The sequence below is a fragment of the Microtus pennsylvanicus genome, chromosome 2, assembly GCF_037038515.1.
Source record: "Microtus pennsylvanicus isolate mMicPen1 chromosome 2, mMicPen1.hap1, whole genome shotgun sequence".
Lineage (NCBI taxonomy): Eukaryota > Metazoa > Chordata > Mammalia > Rodentia > Cricetidae > Microtus > Microtus pennsylvanicus.
Window position 1 is genome coordinate 28,558,352 of NC_134580.1, and position 18,524 is coordinate 28,576,875.

The 18,524-nt window shown below is 47.2% G+C and overlaps 1 protein-coding gene across 2 annotated transcripts in view; it reads right to left on the reverse strand.

Moving 5' to 3' along the window:
* Positions 1-18,524, reverse strand: part of Lima1 (LIM domain and actin binding 1) — a 110,536-nt gene that overhangs the window by 22,870 nt on the left and 69,142 nt on the right. For both annotated transcript variants that reach the window (XM_075960645.1, XM_075960646.1), the window contains 3 exons: positions 7,835-7,916; positions 6,844-6,986; positions 2,476-2,580 (listed from right to left, as the gene is read on the reverse strand). In XM_075960645.1, coding sequence (XP_075816760.1) covers positions 2,476-2,580; positions 6,844-6,986; positions 7,835-7,916 — 330 coding nt within the window. The remainder of the gene's footprint in view (positions 1-2,475; positions 2,581-6,843; positions 6,987-7,834; positions 7,917-18,524) is intronic.

Sequence of the window (18,524 nt, forward strand, 5' to 3'; positions counted from 1 at the left end):
TGTCTATTCTTTTCCTTCTGCAACCGTTCTCCACTCACGTGGCCATCCCTGCCATTCCCAACCATTCTCCACTCACGTGGCCATCCCTGCCATTCCCAACCATTCTCCACTCACGTGGCCATCCCTGCCATTCCCAACCGTTCTCCACTCACGTGGCCATCCCTGCCGTTCCCAACCATTCTCCACTCACGTAGCCATCCCTGCCATTCCCAACCATTCTCCACTCACGTGGCCATCCCTGCCGTTCCCAACCATTCTCCACTCACGTGGCCATCCCTGCCGTTCCCAACCATTCTCCACTCACGTGGCCATCCCTGCCATTCCCAACCGTTCTCCACTCACGTGGCCATCCCTGCCATTCCCAACCATTCTCCACTCACGTGGCCATCCCTGCCGTTCCCGGCCGTTCTCCACTCACGTGGCCATCCCTGCCATTCCCAACCGTTCTCCACTCACGTGGCCATCCCTGCCATTCCCAACCATTCTCCACTCACGTGGCCATCCCTGCCGTTCCCGGCCGTTCTCCACTCACGTGGCCATCCCTGCCGTTCCCAACCATTCTCCACTCACGTGGCCATCCCTGCCATTCCCAACCATTCTCCACTCACGTGGCCATCCCTGCCATTCCCAACCGTTCTCCACTCACGTGGCCATCCCTGCCGTTCCCAACCGTTCTCCACTCACGTGGCCATCCCTGCCGTTCCCAACCGTTCTCCACTCACGTGGCCATCCCTGCCATTCCCGGCCGTTCTCCACTCACGTGGCCATCCCTGCCATTCCCAACCGTTCTCCACTCACGTGGCCCATCCCTGAACATTCCTCAACTGGGCTCAGCATCTTCCTGAAGAAATCAGGTTTTGAACTTCCACTCTCTCATGATACCTACCGTAATAATAGCTAGCATGTTAGAAGGCAATAATCTGTTAGCTTTCTTGTACACGAAGGACACATGGGATGAGACAGACAGAGGAGGAAGGAGGAAGGCTATGAATGAGAAGGAATGTGTGTGCTGTTTTTCTTTGTTTTCAAACAGAGTCTTGCTGGCCTCAAACTTTCTATGTCACCACGCTGGCCTCAAACTGTCTATGCACACCATACTGGCCTTAACCTCATGATCCCTCTTGCTTCTGCTTCCTGCATTGTTCTGCCGCTGTTGGTATTTGCTACTATGCCTGGCTCCGCCTTTAGTTTACTCCCCCTATTATATAAATTATTAGTTAATTATTAATGTGTGGGAGCGAGAACATGCCACAGCATACATGTGGAAATCAGAAGACAGTTTGCAAGAGTTGGTTCTCTCTGCCACGTTGAGTCCTAGAGACCGAGCTCAGAGCCTCAGCATTGCCCGCCAGCACCTTTTCCTGGTGAGCCACGCTGCTGGCCCAGTCTTCAGTTGTTGGTTTTTGTTTTTTTTTTTTAAGATTTATTTACCTATTATGTGTACAGTGTTCTGCCTGCTTGTATGCCTGCAGGCCAGAAGAAGGCACCAGATCTCATTACAGATGGTTGTGAGCCACCATGAGGTTTCTGGGAATTGAACTCAGGACCTTTGGAAGAGCAGCCAGTGCTCTTAACCACTGAGCCATCTCTCCAGCCCCTCAGTATTCAGTTTTTAAGCTAAGCACTTACTACATAGGATGCTAAAATCATGTGTATGAGGGCTCGGTGGTGGAACACGTGCCTAGTAAGTGCAAGGCATTGGGTTATCCACTAGCATAACAAAATCTAAACCAAAATCATCTCAAGCACAAGCGGTGTCATTCCTGAGCCCACAGTCTCAGTCACTTAAGAGGCTGAGGTAGGAGGATTGCTTGTACAGGTTCAAGATGGGACTGAGACACAAAGTAAGACCTTCATCTCAAAACAAAATTAAGGTGAAACAAGCAAACAAAAGAAAATCTTAAAATAGCACATCAAGTATATATTAAGACAAATATTGTAAATGATTTAAAGACAGGATCTCAGGGCTGGAGACGTGGCTCAGTGGTTTAGAGCTTTTGCAGTTCTTGCAGAGGATCTGGGTTCAATCCCCAGCACCCACATGATGGTTCACACTCTCTGTAACCTGAGCTCCAGGGGATCCTACACCCTCTTTTGACTGAGGGCGCAGTTACATGCACACTGCACATATACGCATTTGGGCAAAATATTTATACACACACGACAAAACCTTAAAAACTTTATAAAAAAATAAAAATTTTATCTCTGACCAAGCAGATTTATATAAATGACTCTAGCTTTATGCTTTCTGAGCATTTGCTGAACAAAAGAATTTCCCAATGAAGGCTCATGATTTGGTCAGCTGTAAATTACAAAGCTTCCTAAAATTTTGTGACCTGCAAAATGACAATCTGTCCTGGCAGCTGCCACCAAATTCCCAGACACTGCAGCCTGGAGCCAGAGTCCTTTCCAATTTTAAGCCCCTAATTTAGAACACATGCTTCCCTGGCAACTGGACATTGCCTTTCAACCTACCTTTTTCCCCTCCTGATGGGAGATGCAGACCTCAGGACCTGGGGGCACATTCTCCTTTTGCTCCAGCTTAGTTTTGATCTCACCGCCACTGGCTTTCAACTCATTCTACAAAACAGAAATAACCTGTGAACTCAAATGCTTTCCATACCATTCTCTTCACCGCACATCTCTCAAGGAACCCTGGAACACTTAGAAAAATTCCTCTCATAGAACTCAGGTCAAATCAAGCGCCTGTCACAAGCCAAACCCATCGACTGGTGAAATGACAAAAGCAGCTGGGTGGACTCAGCCCTCCTATCTCACAGGGACTAGAGTTAGAATACAGCCGCATCGATGGGCACACACAGCCCACCCACCAGCCCCCGGCATTCTGTGAGCCACACTTTGACACGGGCACACACAGCCCACCCACCAGCCCCCGGCATTCTGTGAGCCACTCTTCCAACAGCCCAGCTTGTGAAATGCAAAGCTTGTGAGTTTACACACCATTTGGGAGCAGGGAAAGGTGGTGCCAAGTGTCAACAATTAAGAAAATATACTGACCATACATATAAATGCCCGGCCTGGAAAGAAAGACAGGGATGATGGACACATATAAAAACCGAAATTATACTGAATGATACCATAAACAATCTTTTTCTACGAAACTTTCAAAAAAACAGTTTACATAAAATTCACAGATATACCTTAATCTGTATTTCTTAACTGAGCCTCAACATTAAAAGACACGTATTAGTCGTGCCATAAGGCCTAAGGAGAATAACCCTCTTTCTTCCTTGTAAAGGACACTAGGAGTACAAAGTTAAAATATCTAAAGCCAACAGAGAGGGGTGAAGATGGCCGTTTCCTATCTTTCCTGGGCTTGCTTTCCTATGAACCCCCCCTTCTCCCCCTGCATCTCTCTCTCTCTGACAGGCTCCCATGTAGTCCATGCTGGCCTCAAACTGACCATATAGCCAAGGATAACCCTGAGCTTTTGATCCTCCTGCTCGACCTCTCAAGTGTCTGTGACCGTGCTCCATCTAACGTGGCGCTGTGATGAAATGTCTGTCACCTGTACTCCATCTAACGTGGCGCTGTGGTGAAATGTCACCATACTCCTCTAATGTGGCGCTGTGGTGAAATGTCTGTCACCGTGCTCCATCTAACGTGGCGCTGTGGTAAAATGTCTGTCACCTGTACTCTATCTAACGTGGCGCTGTGGTAAAATGTCTGTCACCTGTACTCTATCTAACGTGGCGCTGTGGTGAAATGTCACCGTACTCCTCTAACGTGGCGCTGTGGTGAAATGTCTGTCACCTGTACTCTATCTAACGTGGCGCTGTGGTGAAATGTCACCATACTCCTCTAACGTGGCGCTGTGGTGAAATGTCTGTCACCTGTACTCTATCTAACGTGGCGCTGTGGTGAAATGTCACCATACTCCTCTAATGTGGCGCTGTGGTGAAATGTCTGTCACCGTGCTCCATCTAACGTGGCGCTGTGGTGAAATGTCTGTCACCTGTACTCTATCTAACGTGGCGCTGTGGTGAAATGTCACCGTACTCCTCTAATGTGGGGCTGTGGTGAAATGTCTGTCACCGTGCTCCATCTAACGTGGCGCTGTGGTAAAATGTCACCATACTCCATCTAACATGGCGCTGTGGTGAAATGTCTGTCACCGTGCTCCATCTAACGTGGCGCTGTGGTAAAATGTCTGTCACCCTAGTCCATCCAAAGTGGGCTGTGGTGAAACTCAAGACTGCTCACTAGGAAGCACCACCAGTTCAGACATATTCCCAGTCCCTCTCTGCGATTCTTCAGGGCTTGGGAGAAACAAAGCCATCTCAGGCCACGGGGTTAATGGAAGTGGGTGTGAAGAACAGGGTAAGGTCGGCGACTTCAAAGTAGCCAGTCTCGGCTCTGCAAATGCACCTATTAGGAGGAGATGGCCGCCAGCACTGCAGAACACACCATGACACCACTAATTTACTGTCTGTCTCCAAGCTCCCCGTTACAATCGTGTTCTGTGAGGAATTTCAGACATTCTTTGAGGATGAGATAAAACATACTTTCCACAAGAATTTCTAAAGACTTCTCAACTCTTGAAATCCCCAGAGCAGAACTTTAAGGAAGAAATTCTACTAGAAAAATTCATTTAGAGGCAGGATCTCTGTAGCCTGGCAGTCCCGGACCTGGCTTCAAACCTCAGCCACCCTGTGTTGCTGCTATACCCCTTGAGGCTTTGTTTTTAAGGGGGAACAAGGGATGTAGTTCAATTGGTACAGCCCTGGGTTCTACCCCAGCACCAAATAAAACCATGTGTGGTGGCACTGTAATTCACCTCTTAGGAGTTGGAGGCAGGACAGAATTCAAGATCAGCCTTGGCTACATGAGCAGTCTGAGGTCAGGCTGGGACACAGATTATTTCAAAATGAAGAGCAAAAAACCAGCAAGCAGGAGGCTGCTTTGTCGCGGCTGTGCCTACTCTTTCCAGTGTGCTAAAAACAAAAAAATGAGGTCGCTGAACAGGTTTTCCCACCTGAGGAGTCATCTGGGTGGAATGTTTGCACAGACAGACAGACAGACAGACACCTCCAGTCACAGACAAGATGTAAGCTTTGCCCCTCACCCGTCTCTGTGTCTCCTGAACTATGCTCAAAGGAGAGTGTCGTTCTGCCCATTTTTCAGTCAGGGAACTCTGGGAGTTTCACTCTATTGAAATCTATACACATTGTCTCTTATTAATCTACTGCGAAAAACTGGAGTAAGGGATGAGGGTGTAGCTCAGTGGTCGAGCATGGTGTGGCATGTGTAAAAGCTATGATTTCAGGCCCCAGACCTGAAAAAAGAAGACAGGGAGGGAGGGAGAGAGGGAGGGGGAAAGGAGGGAAGGAGGGAGGGGGAGGGAAGGAGGGGAAGGATAAAGGAAGGGAGTGAGGAGGAGAAGAAGGGAGAGATGAGGAGGGGGGGAGGGAGGGAGAGGGAAAGGAGGGAAGGAGGGGAGGGATAAGGGAAGGGAGAGAGGAGGGGAGGAAGGGAGAGAGGAGGGGAGGAAGGGAGGGAGGAGGGAAGGAGGGTGGAAGGAAGGAAGGAAGGAAGGAGGAGGAGGAAGGAAGGAAGGAAAGAGGAAGGAAGGAAGGAAGGAAGGAAGGAGGAGGAGGAAGGAAGGAAGGAAGGAAGGAAGGAAGGAAGGAAGGAAGGAAGGAAGGAAGGAAGGAAGGAAGGAAGGAAGGAAGGGTGTCTCAGAGAATGGGTCCATTAGTACTGGGGAATGCACAATTATGGGGGAAAGGCCTAACTTCTGGAATACACATTATGATCTTGAACCTGCACAGTTTCGATCTGTCCAGGAACAAATAAAGCAACATTATTCTCCCAACATTGCTAAGAACTTTGGCCATGAATAGTCACAGAAGGAACAAACTTCTGCATCCTTTAAAAGTGAGAAGCTGGGCTAGGATGCCCCTCAGTGGTACCGGACATCTCCAGCACGCTTGCGGTCCTATGTTGTTTCCCGCACTACGGTAAACAGACAAGTGAGCAGATCTGAAGATGACATAAGGCAGGTGTGATGACATCCTGTGCTCCTGTCTCCTGAGTACTGGGACTCTGTGACTCTAAGGCTAGGTTACAGAGCAAAATCCTGTCTCAGGCTGGGTGTGGTGGCACACACCTTTGATCCCAGGACTCAGGAGGCAGAGGCAGGCGGATCTCTGTGAGTTCGAGACCAGCCTGGTCGGCAAGAGCTAGTTCCAGGACAGGCTCCAAAACCACAGAGAAACCCTGTCTCGAAAAACCAAAAACAAAACCCAAAAACAAAAACCAAAAAAACATAAGGCGATTTTTATGTTATGTGAGCAATATTTCAATGGAAAACTTAATGCTCAATGCACTTGCACCCACCACAAAACCAAAAAGAAACTCAAATAGATATCCCTATTAAGGTTAATAAAATACTGATTATCAGTGACAATGAAAAAGTTGAGTAGACAAGCCAGGAAAAGTCTTGCTGGTAACATAGAATATAAAGGAGGTATGACTATGCATGCATGAGCTGGGGACGCAAAATCAAGACTGGAAAACATATGCTTACAAAGGCAGGAGGGATATAGGACTTATGAAAAAGGACTGGCCAGGGTCAGAGGTCAGGGCCCAGGAGACAATTCCTAGACAGTGCTCAAGATGGCTGTCCCGAGCAAGTAAGAATGGTGCAGGCACGCCTTTAATCCCAGCACCCAGGAGGCAGAGGTAGGCGGATCTCTGTGAGCTCGAGGCCAGCCTGGTCTGCACAGAGCTAGTTCCAGGACAGATAAGGCTATAGGGAGAAACCAACAAAACAAAACCAAAAACCACCCAACCAAAGCGCAAACCGCGCAGGACACATACCCCGGCTGGGCGGCTCTGCTTGGACACGGCGGCCTGGTACTTAGCCATGCGGTCTTTGATGGAGGTCTCCGAGAGGCGTGGGAGCTCCAGACCCCGCTTGCTCTCGTTCTTCTCCGAGTTGAATGTGGAAGATGACAAATGACCTGGAAAGGGGAAATAATACACTTTGTCAGGAGACAGAAGGGGAGTTTAAATCTTGGGTGACTATAATCTAATGTAATCTAATTTCTCTTAGAAGTACAAAAAGGCCAGGTGTGGTTCTTGTCTATAGTCCCCGCACTGGGGAGGCTGAGGCGGCAGCGCCACACATTCAAGGTTAAAACAAAAACAAAACAAAAAACCCCAAACCAACAACCAAAGGCGCGCGCACGCGCACACACACACACACACACACACACACACACACAATCAGAAATAGAATTGCCTTTCATAAGGTGATTTTAATTCACTTTCTTAGTGAAGTACCTTTACCATAAACGCACATTTTATATACACATTCACACACCCTAACACATACAATTTTATTATTTTTATTCACTTATTTTTTGTGCTGTGGACAAAGTACTTTGTTGGGTTTATGCTAAGCACTTGGCTACCACGGAGCCACACCACCAGCTCCGGGACAACCAATCTTGGTCTACTGAAGTTCTCTGGTTCCAGAAAACTGTGCAGTCCCAGCGTTTAGAGCCCTTCACCCCTCAGAGGCTCCCAAGCATGGGTTTAACGAACAAAGCACACTGGGGAATGAATCAGAGACCAGAGGGTCAGAAGTTCAAGGTTAACTTTGGCTACCTTGAGGTTCTAGGCCAGTGTGGGCTGGAGACCTTGTCTCAAACAACAAAAACAAAAATCAGGATGGCTAAGAGAGAGCATTGGGAACAGCTTGTAGCTAACACAGACTCCTCTGTAGCGCACGCCGTTCTTCCTTTAGAAGCCCAGGTTTTGACTGAGTTGCTTCTTGGAGGGCCTCACACACTCTAGGCCTACTTACCCGGACCAATTTCCAAGTCGTCAAGGGAATAGCTGTTCTCAGAGATCCTTCCGCCTGCATTTCGGCTTGGGGTCCAAAGACTCTGTTCAGAAGATGAGAGATATTGATGTAACACTCAACACTTCATTAACAAAATCCAAAGGATCATTTTAACATTTAAAAGGAACATTTTAAATATCAAGCAGTATACAGTCACATGGACTCCCAGACAAATAAAGGGCTATATAAACAAAGCTCGTGAGATACTGCTTCTTCCTGGCCTGAACTGTGCTCTTGCCTCTGTTCTAAAGGTAACCTTGAAAATGATAACCTGAAGCCTGGTGGTTGCAGAGGCAGGTGGGTCTCTGTGAGTTCAAGACCAGCCTGGTCTATAAGAGCTAGTTCCCGGACAGGCTCCAAAGCTACAGAGAAACCCAGTCTTGAAAACAAACAAACAAACAGATAAACAAAGCTCATTGCTACTGACTGCCATTAGCCAGCTTCCTCATGGGCACTGAAATGTTAAGGACTGCTGGAAGAGAGTCCTCCCATCCCAGGCGACAATGACAGGCCCCATAAAACCACTGAGGCACATGCAGCACCCCTCTATCTCACTGCACCCCGCCGTTGCTGCCTTGGCGGTCTTCATCATTGCTCTCCTTAACAATCCCATTATCTTCTTAATGGGTTCTTTCTCCGCATTCTAATCTAGTCTTCGAGAGGCTGCCAATATCCTAACTAATAAAAAGTAATTATTCTAAAATCTGCATCTCCCTGAACTCCCCTGCTCAAAATTCTCTCAGAATTCCCAATTATCCTTGAACATCACTGCAAGAGGTCAGTACAGCCCAGAGGATGTACTGACGATGTCTCCATGTATTCTGATACATCCTCTATCCTTCAGGGAACTCAAACTGCTCTGAGTTCCACGCACGGCATAATAAATGAGGCTCCTCTGCCCAAATCACATTTGTCCTCTGTCTAGCAAATGCTATTCTTTCAAGACTCATTGACACTTGCTTCTATATACGGAAAGCTTCTCCTTCCCGTAGTGTGTGTGAAGGTGCCCAGTCATATTTTGTTAGTGTTTGGTAGAGCGCTGTAACTGTTCTCCCACTGATCCGTGAGCCTACTGCAGGAGACTATGCCTTTGCACTCACTTCCAGGATTTGTAGACTGTAGCATTATTTGTTTGTTTGATTTTGGTTTTTTGAAACAGGATTTCCTATCTCCTATTTGGATAGACCCTTACATAGTTACAAATTAGGTTGAGTGTAAAGGCGCACACCTGTAATTAATCCTAGAGTGGAGGCGGAGATGGGGGGGGTTAGAAATTCAGGGCCAGATTCTGCAAATATATATATATGAGGTTGCAGGAGAACCTCCTCATAAAAACAAAAATACAAAAGTTTTTAAATTACAATTTTAGGATTAGAAATATACTCAACAAAAAGCCACTTAGTCTCACAGAATATTCCCAGACGTAGCAGAGGAGGCATATGTAATAACAGTCTCCAGCAGATCCATTTCCAGACAACTAGAAGTAGGAATTACGTGAAAGCCAGCATGTAAGGAGGCAAGAGACACTTCCTCCCTCACTCCTCCTTACCCCGTTTCCTTCCGGTTGAGGATCAAATGCAAGGCCTCAAATACCCTAGGTAAGTGTTCTTCAGTTAAACTGAGTTCAATACATGAGAAACTTCTTTCTTTCTTTTTTTTTTTTTTTTTTTGGTTTTTCGAGACAGGGTTTCTCTGTGGTTTTGGAGCCTGTCCTGGAACTAGCTCTTGTAGACCAGGCTGGTCTCGAACTCACAGAGATCCGCCTGCCTCTGCCTCCTGAGTGCTGGGATTAAAGGCGTGCGCCACCACCGCCCGGCTTATTAAACTCTTAAAGACAATGCGTTAACTGACTTCAAAAATTCACTATGTATTTAAAGCAATTTAATCCTTGCTAGCCCTAGATATATATATATATATATTTTTTTTTTTTTTAGTTTTTTCGAGACAGGGTTTCTCTGTAGCTTTGGAGCCTGTCCTGGAACTAGCTCTTGTAGACCAGGCTGGTCTCGAACTCACAGAGATCCACCTGCCTCTGCCTCCCGAGTGCTGGGATTAAAGGCGTGCGCCACCACCGCCCGGCTCTAGCCCTAGTTATATTGTAATAATATATTTCAAATAAAACCAAAATAACGCTGGGAGCGATGACCTATAACTGTAATTCCAGGACCCGGGAGACTATGGGAGAAGGGCTGCCCTGGGTTCCGGGTCAGAATGGCCTATAAAGTAAGACTTTGTTTCATAAAACCAAAACAAATAAAACTCAAATATTGCCACATCATACTTGGGTCAGGACCACTCACATCAACTACATCTATATGACTCATTTGGCTCAATATTTTTGGTCTGAAAGAAGAAAACTGACAGCCGAGGTGGAGTCAAGGTCCGCATGACACTCCACCTACAGCGCAGGTCCTGCAAAGGCCAAGCGCTGACAGCTTGGGTCGGCTTGGTGCTGGAGAAGGTGGTTAAACCTCTGTGTGTCTAAGCAGGAGAGCCAACATAAACTAGCAGCTATTTGGTACACTGACAGAAAATTAGCAGCGACTGCTCAAATTCTCAAAGTTCAACTTCAGGTGTGACTGTGCTACAAGACCAATTCAGAAATTAGTATTTCCAGGACTCAAAAGGAGAAATCCTGGAAATTACAAACACATCTCAAACTAAAAGAAAATGAGTTCTGCAGCCTTCTCCCTCCCTCCCACCTCCTTCCCTTCCCCCTGCCTTCTTCTACCCCCTCCCTATCCTGCCCCCCTTTAGATTTGGGTACAGTAGAGGATGAATAGGGCCTCACTGTCTGACCAGGCTGAGCTTGAACTGGGATCCTCCTGCCTTGAATCATGGGTTATATATTTTTCTTGAAAACTAATTTTAAAAAAGTCCCTATTTTACAGTGTATGCTGCTCGCTCGTGTGCAGCACACACACAGAAACACACACACACACACACACAGAAACACACACACACAAACACACACACACACAAACACACACACACACACAAACACACACACACACAAACACACACACACACAAACACACACACACAGAAACACACACACAGAAACACACACACAGAAACACACACACACACAAACACACACACACACACAAACACACACACACAAACACACACACAAACACACACACACAAACACACACACAAACACACACACACAAACACACACACACACAAACACACACACACAGACACACACACACAAACACACAAACACACACACACAAACACACACACACACAAACACACACACACACAAACACACACACACAAACACACACACACACAAACACACACACAGACACACACACACACACACAAACACACACACACACAAACACACACACACAAACACACACACACACACACACACACACACACACACTCACTCCTAGGGCGCACATGTGGAGGTCAGATGACAACTCTCAGGAGTTGGTTCCTGTAGCTTAAAAGAAACTGGATTAGGAGGCAGGGCCTTGTTGGAGGAAGTATGTCATTATGGGTGGCCTTTGAGGTCTCTCAAGCCCCTGGGTGGTGGTGAGTGAGGCAGAGATAGGTGATCTGTGAGTTTGAGACCAGCCTGGTCTAGAGAGTGAGTTCCAGGACAGGCTTGAGAGCTACAGGGAAACCCTGTCTAGAACAAACAAACAAAACAATAGTCTGGTTCATTGTCTCCTCCTGCTGCCGGATGTAGAAAAGAACTCTCAACTCCTTCTCCTGCATGCTTCCCGCCATAGCAACGGACGAAACCTCTGAACTATAAGCCAGCCCCAGTTAAATGTTTTTCCTTTATAAGGGCTGGCGTGGTCATGGTGTCTCTTCAGAGCAATAAAACCCTACGACAGCTCTGCTACTGTGGTATCTGAACTTGTCTTCAGGCTGCTTTAGCTGGCCAGCTCTTGCTCTAGCCTGCAGTATCATTTTGCGCCCCCTACATATATATTTTTTTAAGATTTATTTATTACATATACCATGTTAAAAGAGGTCATGGGATCTCATTACAGATGGTTGTGAGCCAACATGTGGTTACTGGGAATTGAACTCAGGACCTTTGGAAGAACAGTCAATGCTCTTAACTTCTGAGCTATTTCTCCAGCCCTACATATTTATTTTTTAAAACAAGCATTTTCTAATACACACACACACAAATATAGAATGCATTGTGATCAGGCTCTATTTTCTTTTTTTTGGTTTTGTTTTTTTGAGACAGGGTTTCTCTGTGTAGCCCTGGCTGTCCTGGAACTTGTTCTGTAGACCAGGCTGGCCTCAAATTCACAGAGGTCTGCCCACCTCTGCCTCTGGAGTCCTGGGATTAAAGGCTTGCTCCACCACTGCCTGGCTGGTTCCTCATTCCCAAGAGAGGAATTTACATCCCTCAAAGATAAAACTCAAGTACAGTGCAACAAATTGCTGCTGGCAAAGCTGACCTTTGGTCCCAGCGCCACACCCCCGCCTTGAGTAAGGCTCCACACTGAAGGGGCAGGAACAAAAGCTGGCCTCGCTTTTAACTTAAACACTAGGCTGGAAAGTGGGGTGTGTAAGCTGTAACCTCAGCATTTTATCACACCAGCAGCTCAGCACTCTAGAGCCGGAGAAGCATCAAAAGTTCGAGGTCTTCCTTTTACATGGCCAGTCCCAGGCCAGCCAGGGCAACACAGTGAGACCCAAAATACGGCTATTTTCAGTGGGAAGAGAAGGCAGGAGGATTGGGAATTCAGGGTCATCCTCAGCAACATAACAAGCCTGGGTTAATGAGACCCTGTCTTAAGCAAAATAACACGGTTTAGGATGTGAACTCAACTAGCAGGGTGTTTATCTGCCTTACACACGAAGGCCTGAGTTTAATCTCCAGAATCCATTTCTTCTTAAAGCCATACATGGGTTATACACTTGTAATCCCACTTTTGGGGAAGTGGAGGCAGGTGGCTCCCGGAAGATCACCAGGCAGCCCCGGTAACGGTGAGATGGCACCTCTGTAGAGAAAGGGGTGAGATGGCACCTCTGTAGAGAAAGGCGCTGGCCACCACGCCTAATGACGAGCTGAAAGGGGAGAATTGGAGATTTCCCTGACTTCCACACAGGTAATATGGTAGTGCTCCCCTCCCCCAAAGGTAGACAGCTCCTGAAGAATAAATTCGGAGGCAGGAGGATCAGGCTGGAGGCAAGACTGGGGTGGGTAGGACAACCTTATCTCACAAAACCAAAAACCAAACCCAAACACCCCCACCCCTCAAACAGCAAAACCTAAAACATCAAACAAAACAAAACTCTGGGTTACTTGGAAATGCCGTCTGGTGAGTAGGATTAGAATCGATCCAGAAAGCAAGGCAGGACCAAGGCTACCTGGGACAGGGAGAAGCAAAGACGCTGGCTGAGGAGGAAACTGGCTGTCAGTTGATCGGACTGGCTCCAACCCAGCCGCAAGGGTCCAGCTGGGGCTAGGGTTATCATTTTCAAGGTTACCTTTAGAAAGAGGGGCCAAGAAAGCAAGAGGTAGAGCACAGTTCAGTGCAGGAGGAAGCAGTATTTCTCAAGAATGTAAGGGGGGGGGGGGACAAACAGAATGTTTTGTTCTGTGTGTTATCTGCAGTCACACACACACCCCTCTGCAACAGAGTTATATCATTCCAGCCTTTTTGTCTCGGACACACGGATACTCCAGGAGTGTTAAACTCTGCCAAGCACAGAAGGGACAAGACATTTTATTTTAAGGCTTTGTGGAATTTCCCAAGGATTGGCTTCTCACACCCTACAACTTCTCCTTCCCTGTCAGCTGGCTAGGCTTGCCTGTGCGAATGCCTCTTAAGTACTTCCTGTAACTATCAGCCACCATGTGGTTGCCGGGAATTGAACTCAGGACCTTTGGAAGAGCAGGCAATGCCCTTAACCGCTGAGCCATCTCTCCAGCCCCCTACTTCCTGTAACTATCATAAGCCACTAAAAGCACTGAGGCTTTTAGTTGGGAGTCTGTAGAATGTTTTTCCTAGAATTAAAAACAAAAAAAAAAAAAAGAAAAAAAAGGAAATTAGGTTCTAAATGATTAACAAGGCAGATTTCCTATCTCCTCTACCCTTATTTTCAGGAAAATTCTTTTTTCTCTGTAGCCCAGGTTTATGCCTGAACTCATGGCAATCCTCCTGCGTCAGTCTCTGGATTGCCGGGGTCAGAGGCATGAGTCAGACGAAAGTGCTGGCTGTACAAGCATAATGCCCTGAGCTGGGACCCCCAACCCTATGGTAAAACCCAGCGGTGACAATGTACGTGTGTACCACATGGACAGACAGGTGGGTGCAGGAGCCTGCTGCTCAGTCAGCCTGCCAATTCGAGGGCCAGGTCCAGTGAGATCAGTGGGGAGACCTAACCTCAGAACAAAACAAAACCAAAAAAAGGTTGATGAGACAGGGTCTCTCTGTGTAGCCCTGGTTGTCTTGGAACTTGCTTTGTAGACCAGGCTGGCCTCAGACTCATGGAGAGCCACCTGCCTTGCCTCCCGAGTGCTGGGGTGAACAGCATGCACACAGGCCACCACACCTGGCAAAGCTGATTCTCAAGTCAGGTGTCCTGGTGCACGCCTGAAGCCCCAGCTTCCGGGAGAGGGAGGCAGGAGGGTCAGGAGCTCAAGGACAGACTTGGGACCAGCCTGTTTGAGCTCCGCGTGAGGTCCTGTCTCCTCCCCAAATGATGATGACTCTCTGTGCTTTACAGGAGCCCCTCATCCACCCCTTCACTGCCTTCTACCCTCTCATGGGGATCCTTCCTTCAGACTCTCACATTTCCTAAAAATCAAGGACGGAGGGAGGGTAGGTTTTAGGGAAAATGAGATTTTGCAGAACTATGTACAGAAACCGTGAGGTAGAAATAAATCTCTCAACTTCTCAAAGTATTAAGTGATAACATTTTTTTTCTTCCTCAGGGGCTCGGAGCAAAATGGTGTATTCATTCGTATTAAAAAAATGTACATAGAAGGACATGCTGGTCAGTTTTATGTCTACTTGACGCGGACTACAGTCACTTGGGAGAAGTAACTGAGAAAATCCCCCACCTGTTTTCTTGAACGAGGATTGATGAGGGAGGGCTCAGCCCACTGCGGGCGGTGCCAGCCCCAGCTGCCAGTCCTGAGTTCTATGAAAGCAGGCCGAGCAAGCCATGGGGAACGAGGCAGTAAGGAGCACCCCCACCCGTGGCATCTGCATTAGTTCCTGCCCCACGTGAGTTCCTGACTTCCTCGGTGATGGACAGGAAGTGTGTTAAGTGAAATAAACCCTTTCCTTCCAAGTTGCTGTTGGTCCTGGTGTTTTATCACAGCAACAGAAACCCTAACAAAGACAGAGAAGCACTTCTCACCAGATACAGAATTCTCTACATTTTCTGTATCTCTAAGTGTCCTATAGAAGTCGTGTTAGCCTTATAATAAGCAAAAACAAACAAAAACAAAGAAAGAGAAGAAAGAAAGCGAGAGAGAGAGAGAGAGAGAGAGAGAGAGAGAGAGAGAGAGAGAGAGAGAGAGATTTCTTGTTTAGTACACTTATTCAGTAGTTAAAAGCCTGGGGGGGCTGGGGAGATGGCACAGCAGTTAAGAACACTTGTTGCTCTTCCAGAGGACCCGGGTTCACATGGTGGCTCACAATCATATGTAACTGCAGTTCCAGGGATTCTGATGCCCTCTTGTGACCTCCATGGACTCCAGGCACCCATGTGGTGCACATACATGCAGGCAAAACATGTACACACAAAACCAACAGCTGACGAAGCTTCCGGGGTCATGTGCTCAGGCAATGCTAGTTTTGACATAGTACAATCTTTGAGGATAAACTGAAAATACGTAAGAAAAATATCCAGAGCCGGGCAGTGGTGGCGCACGCCTTTAATCCCAGCACTCAGGAGGCAGAGGCAGGCGGATCTCTGTGAGTTCGAGACCAGCCTGGTCTACAGAGCTAGTTCCAGGACAGGCTCCAAAGCCACAGAGAAACCCTGTCTCGAAAAACCAAAAAAAAGAAAAAAGAAAAAAAATATCCAGAGAAGTATACCTTCTAAATATGGTACATATAACAGAATATAGTCCAAAGAAATTATTCAAAACAAAACATTTCTGCCAAGATACTCAGAGACAGAAAAGAATCTAATTATCGGGAAGTGATTGGCAGCGTAATGAAATATATCCCATAAAAGGGGAAGAGCATGGACTAGGAAGATAGGCCTAGGTAACAAAGACTAAACAAGCCAGGCGGTGGTGGAGCATACCTTTAATCCCAGCACTTGGGAGGCAGAGGCTGGAGGATCGCTGAGTTTAAGGCCAACCGGGTTGACAGAGTGAGTTCCAGGACAGCAACGGCTACACAGAGAAACCCTGTCTCAAAAGGGGGGTGGGAATAGAGAGCTTATGTGTGAGGACAGCATTTGTGTCTGGACAGTGACCGTGGAGAGACAGGCAGGGCTACAGTCATTTGCATCTGGACAGAGACCAGTTCTAATGTCGGTAGAAAGACAGGAAGGGCTACAGTCATTTGTGTCTGGACAGTGACCAGCTCTAATGTCCGTGGAGCTTGCACCATATGATAGAAGGACTACCACACAAGCTCAGGCCTTGTCCCGAGATCAGTCACATGACATCAGGCATCCCGCTAACTTCTCTAACTTCATTCAGCTGGGGTTATGATATCCCAACCGAGAGCAGGAAACAGACAAAATAACTTAGAAGTTCCCAAGTAGTTCTAGGGTCGACACAACATCTGGAGGCCAGAGGAGACGGGCATCTATGCACACCCACTGGTCAGGAGTGAGCCCTGCGGCAGGCAGCACAAACACAGGAGGTACCTGGCTGGCAGATGGGGGTGTCTTATGTAATGTTCCAGTCTTGACACTGAGTTTCAACAGGTTTGACTGAAATACGGCTGGCTGGAGTAGGAAGCAGTCAGTTGGCACAAAGCAGTTAGAAGATGACTGATCACTGATACACCAACAACAGCCATTCGGGCAAGACACAGGGAAAGTATCAGAACTGGTCTACATCTGCATCCACACAATCTCACCACAAAAGGAAGCAGGAGGATAAAGGGCCCAAGGTTGGTGTGGGATTTCCCTCTGTATGCTGTGATTACCATTAATGAGTAAAGAAACTGCTTTGGACTTATAGCAGGGTAGAACTTAGCTAGGCGGGGAAAACTAAATTGAATGCTGGGAAAAAGGCTGAGTCAGAGAGAAGCCACATAGTCCTGCTGGAGGCAGATGGAACTGCCATTAAGCCACAGCCATGTGGTGATACACAGATTACTAGAAATGGGTTAAATTCAGGTGTAAGAGTTAGCCAAGAAGAAGCTAGAGCTAATTTAATTAATAGAGTGATTTAATTAATACAGTTTCTGTTTGATTATTTCAGGTCTAAGCTAGCTGGGTGGCTGGGAACCAAGAAGCGGCCCTCTCTTTACAACACAAGGTCAGCCTGGGCTACATAAGACTCTGCCTCAAAACAAAACAACAAAACCCTCCACGGTGGTCCACACAATCTATGACTCCAGTTCCCGGGCAACTGGACCTGGTGCTTTCTTTTGACCTCCCTGGGCATGCCCATGGCACACAGGCTGACATGCAGGCAAACTCTCTGCACAAAACAGTAAAGCAAGATCAGCACCACCCACAAGAAGGTGTGTATGAACCGTCAGTATGGGTGAGGTCAGGCTTTAGTGTGGTACCCTCCGTCCTCTCAAAGGGCTCACGCTACTGTAGCACATATATGCTATCACGTGTCACTGTTATGTGAAGCTAAAGAAAACACGATCATCATTCCTAGGATTTGGCTTAGTTTAAAACTGGGTCTCAGGTAGGTGGGTGGTGGCATGAGCCTTTAATCCCAGCACTCTGTGGGTTTGAGGCCTGGTTTCCAGAGTGAGTTCTAGGGCAGCCAAGGGCTACACACAGAGAACCCTGCCTCAAAAAAACAAAAAACAAACAAACAAAAAAAAGACTGGGTCTCACTATATAGTCGAGGCTCCAGGCAGGCCTTAGACTCACTTTGTAGCCCAGGCTGGACTAAAACTCCTGCGTACTGGAACTGCTGGATGGAAGTATCACAGTGTCACTTGTCACTAATCGTCAGGTTTTGAGCTGTAGTGCAATAGTCTTACTCCTGGAGGGGCCTAGGGGTTTTCAGTCTTCCAAACACCCAATGTGGAGCTTTCTAAGAGCTGGATTAAAGTGTTGCACTAAACAGCCAGGGAGAGTGGTGTGAGCCTTGAATCCTAACCCTGGGGAGCCAGAGCCAGCTAGGGCTACACAATGAGACCCTCTCTCAAACATACATATATACACCAAAACAAGACATTGCACGGAACATGGGTGAGTGTGTGTAGGGGAGTGAGTGGTTCTTTTGAATGTATGTCTGAATCTCTCTGTGTTCATGTGTGTGTGTGTGTGTGTGTGTGTGTATAGGGGAAGTAGGGAGTGACTGGTTCTAGAGACGGAGCCCAGGATCTGGCAAATGCTAGGCAAACACACACACACACACACACACACACACACACACACACACACACAGAGAGAGAGAGCTACAGTCTCAGCCCTGGACAAAACTTTTTAAAATAATTGATAGTGTTTCTTATACAGATAATCACACTTATTCTGAAACAGCCATAAGGGACAA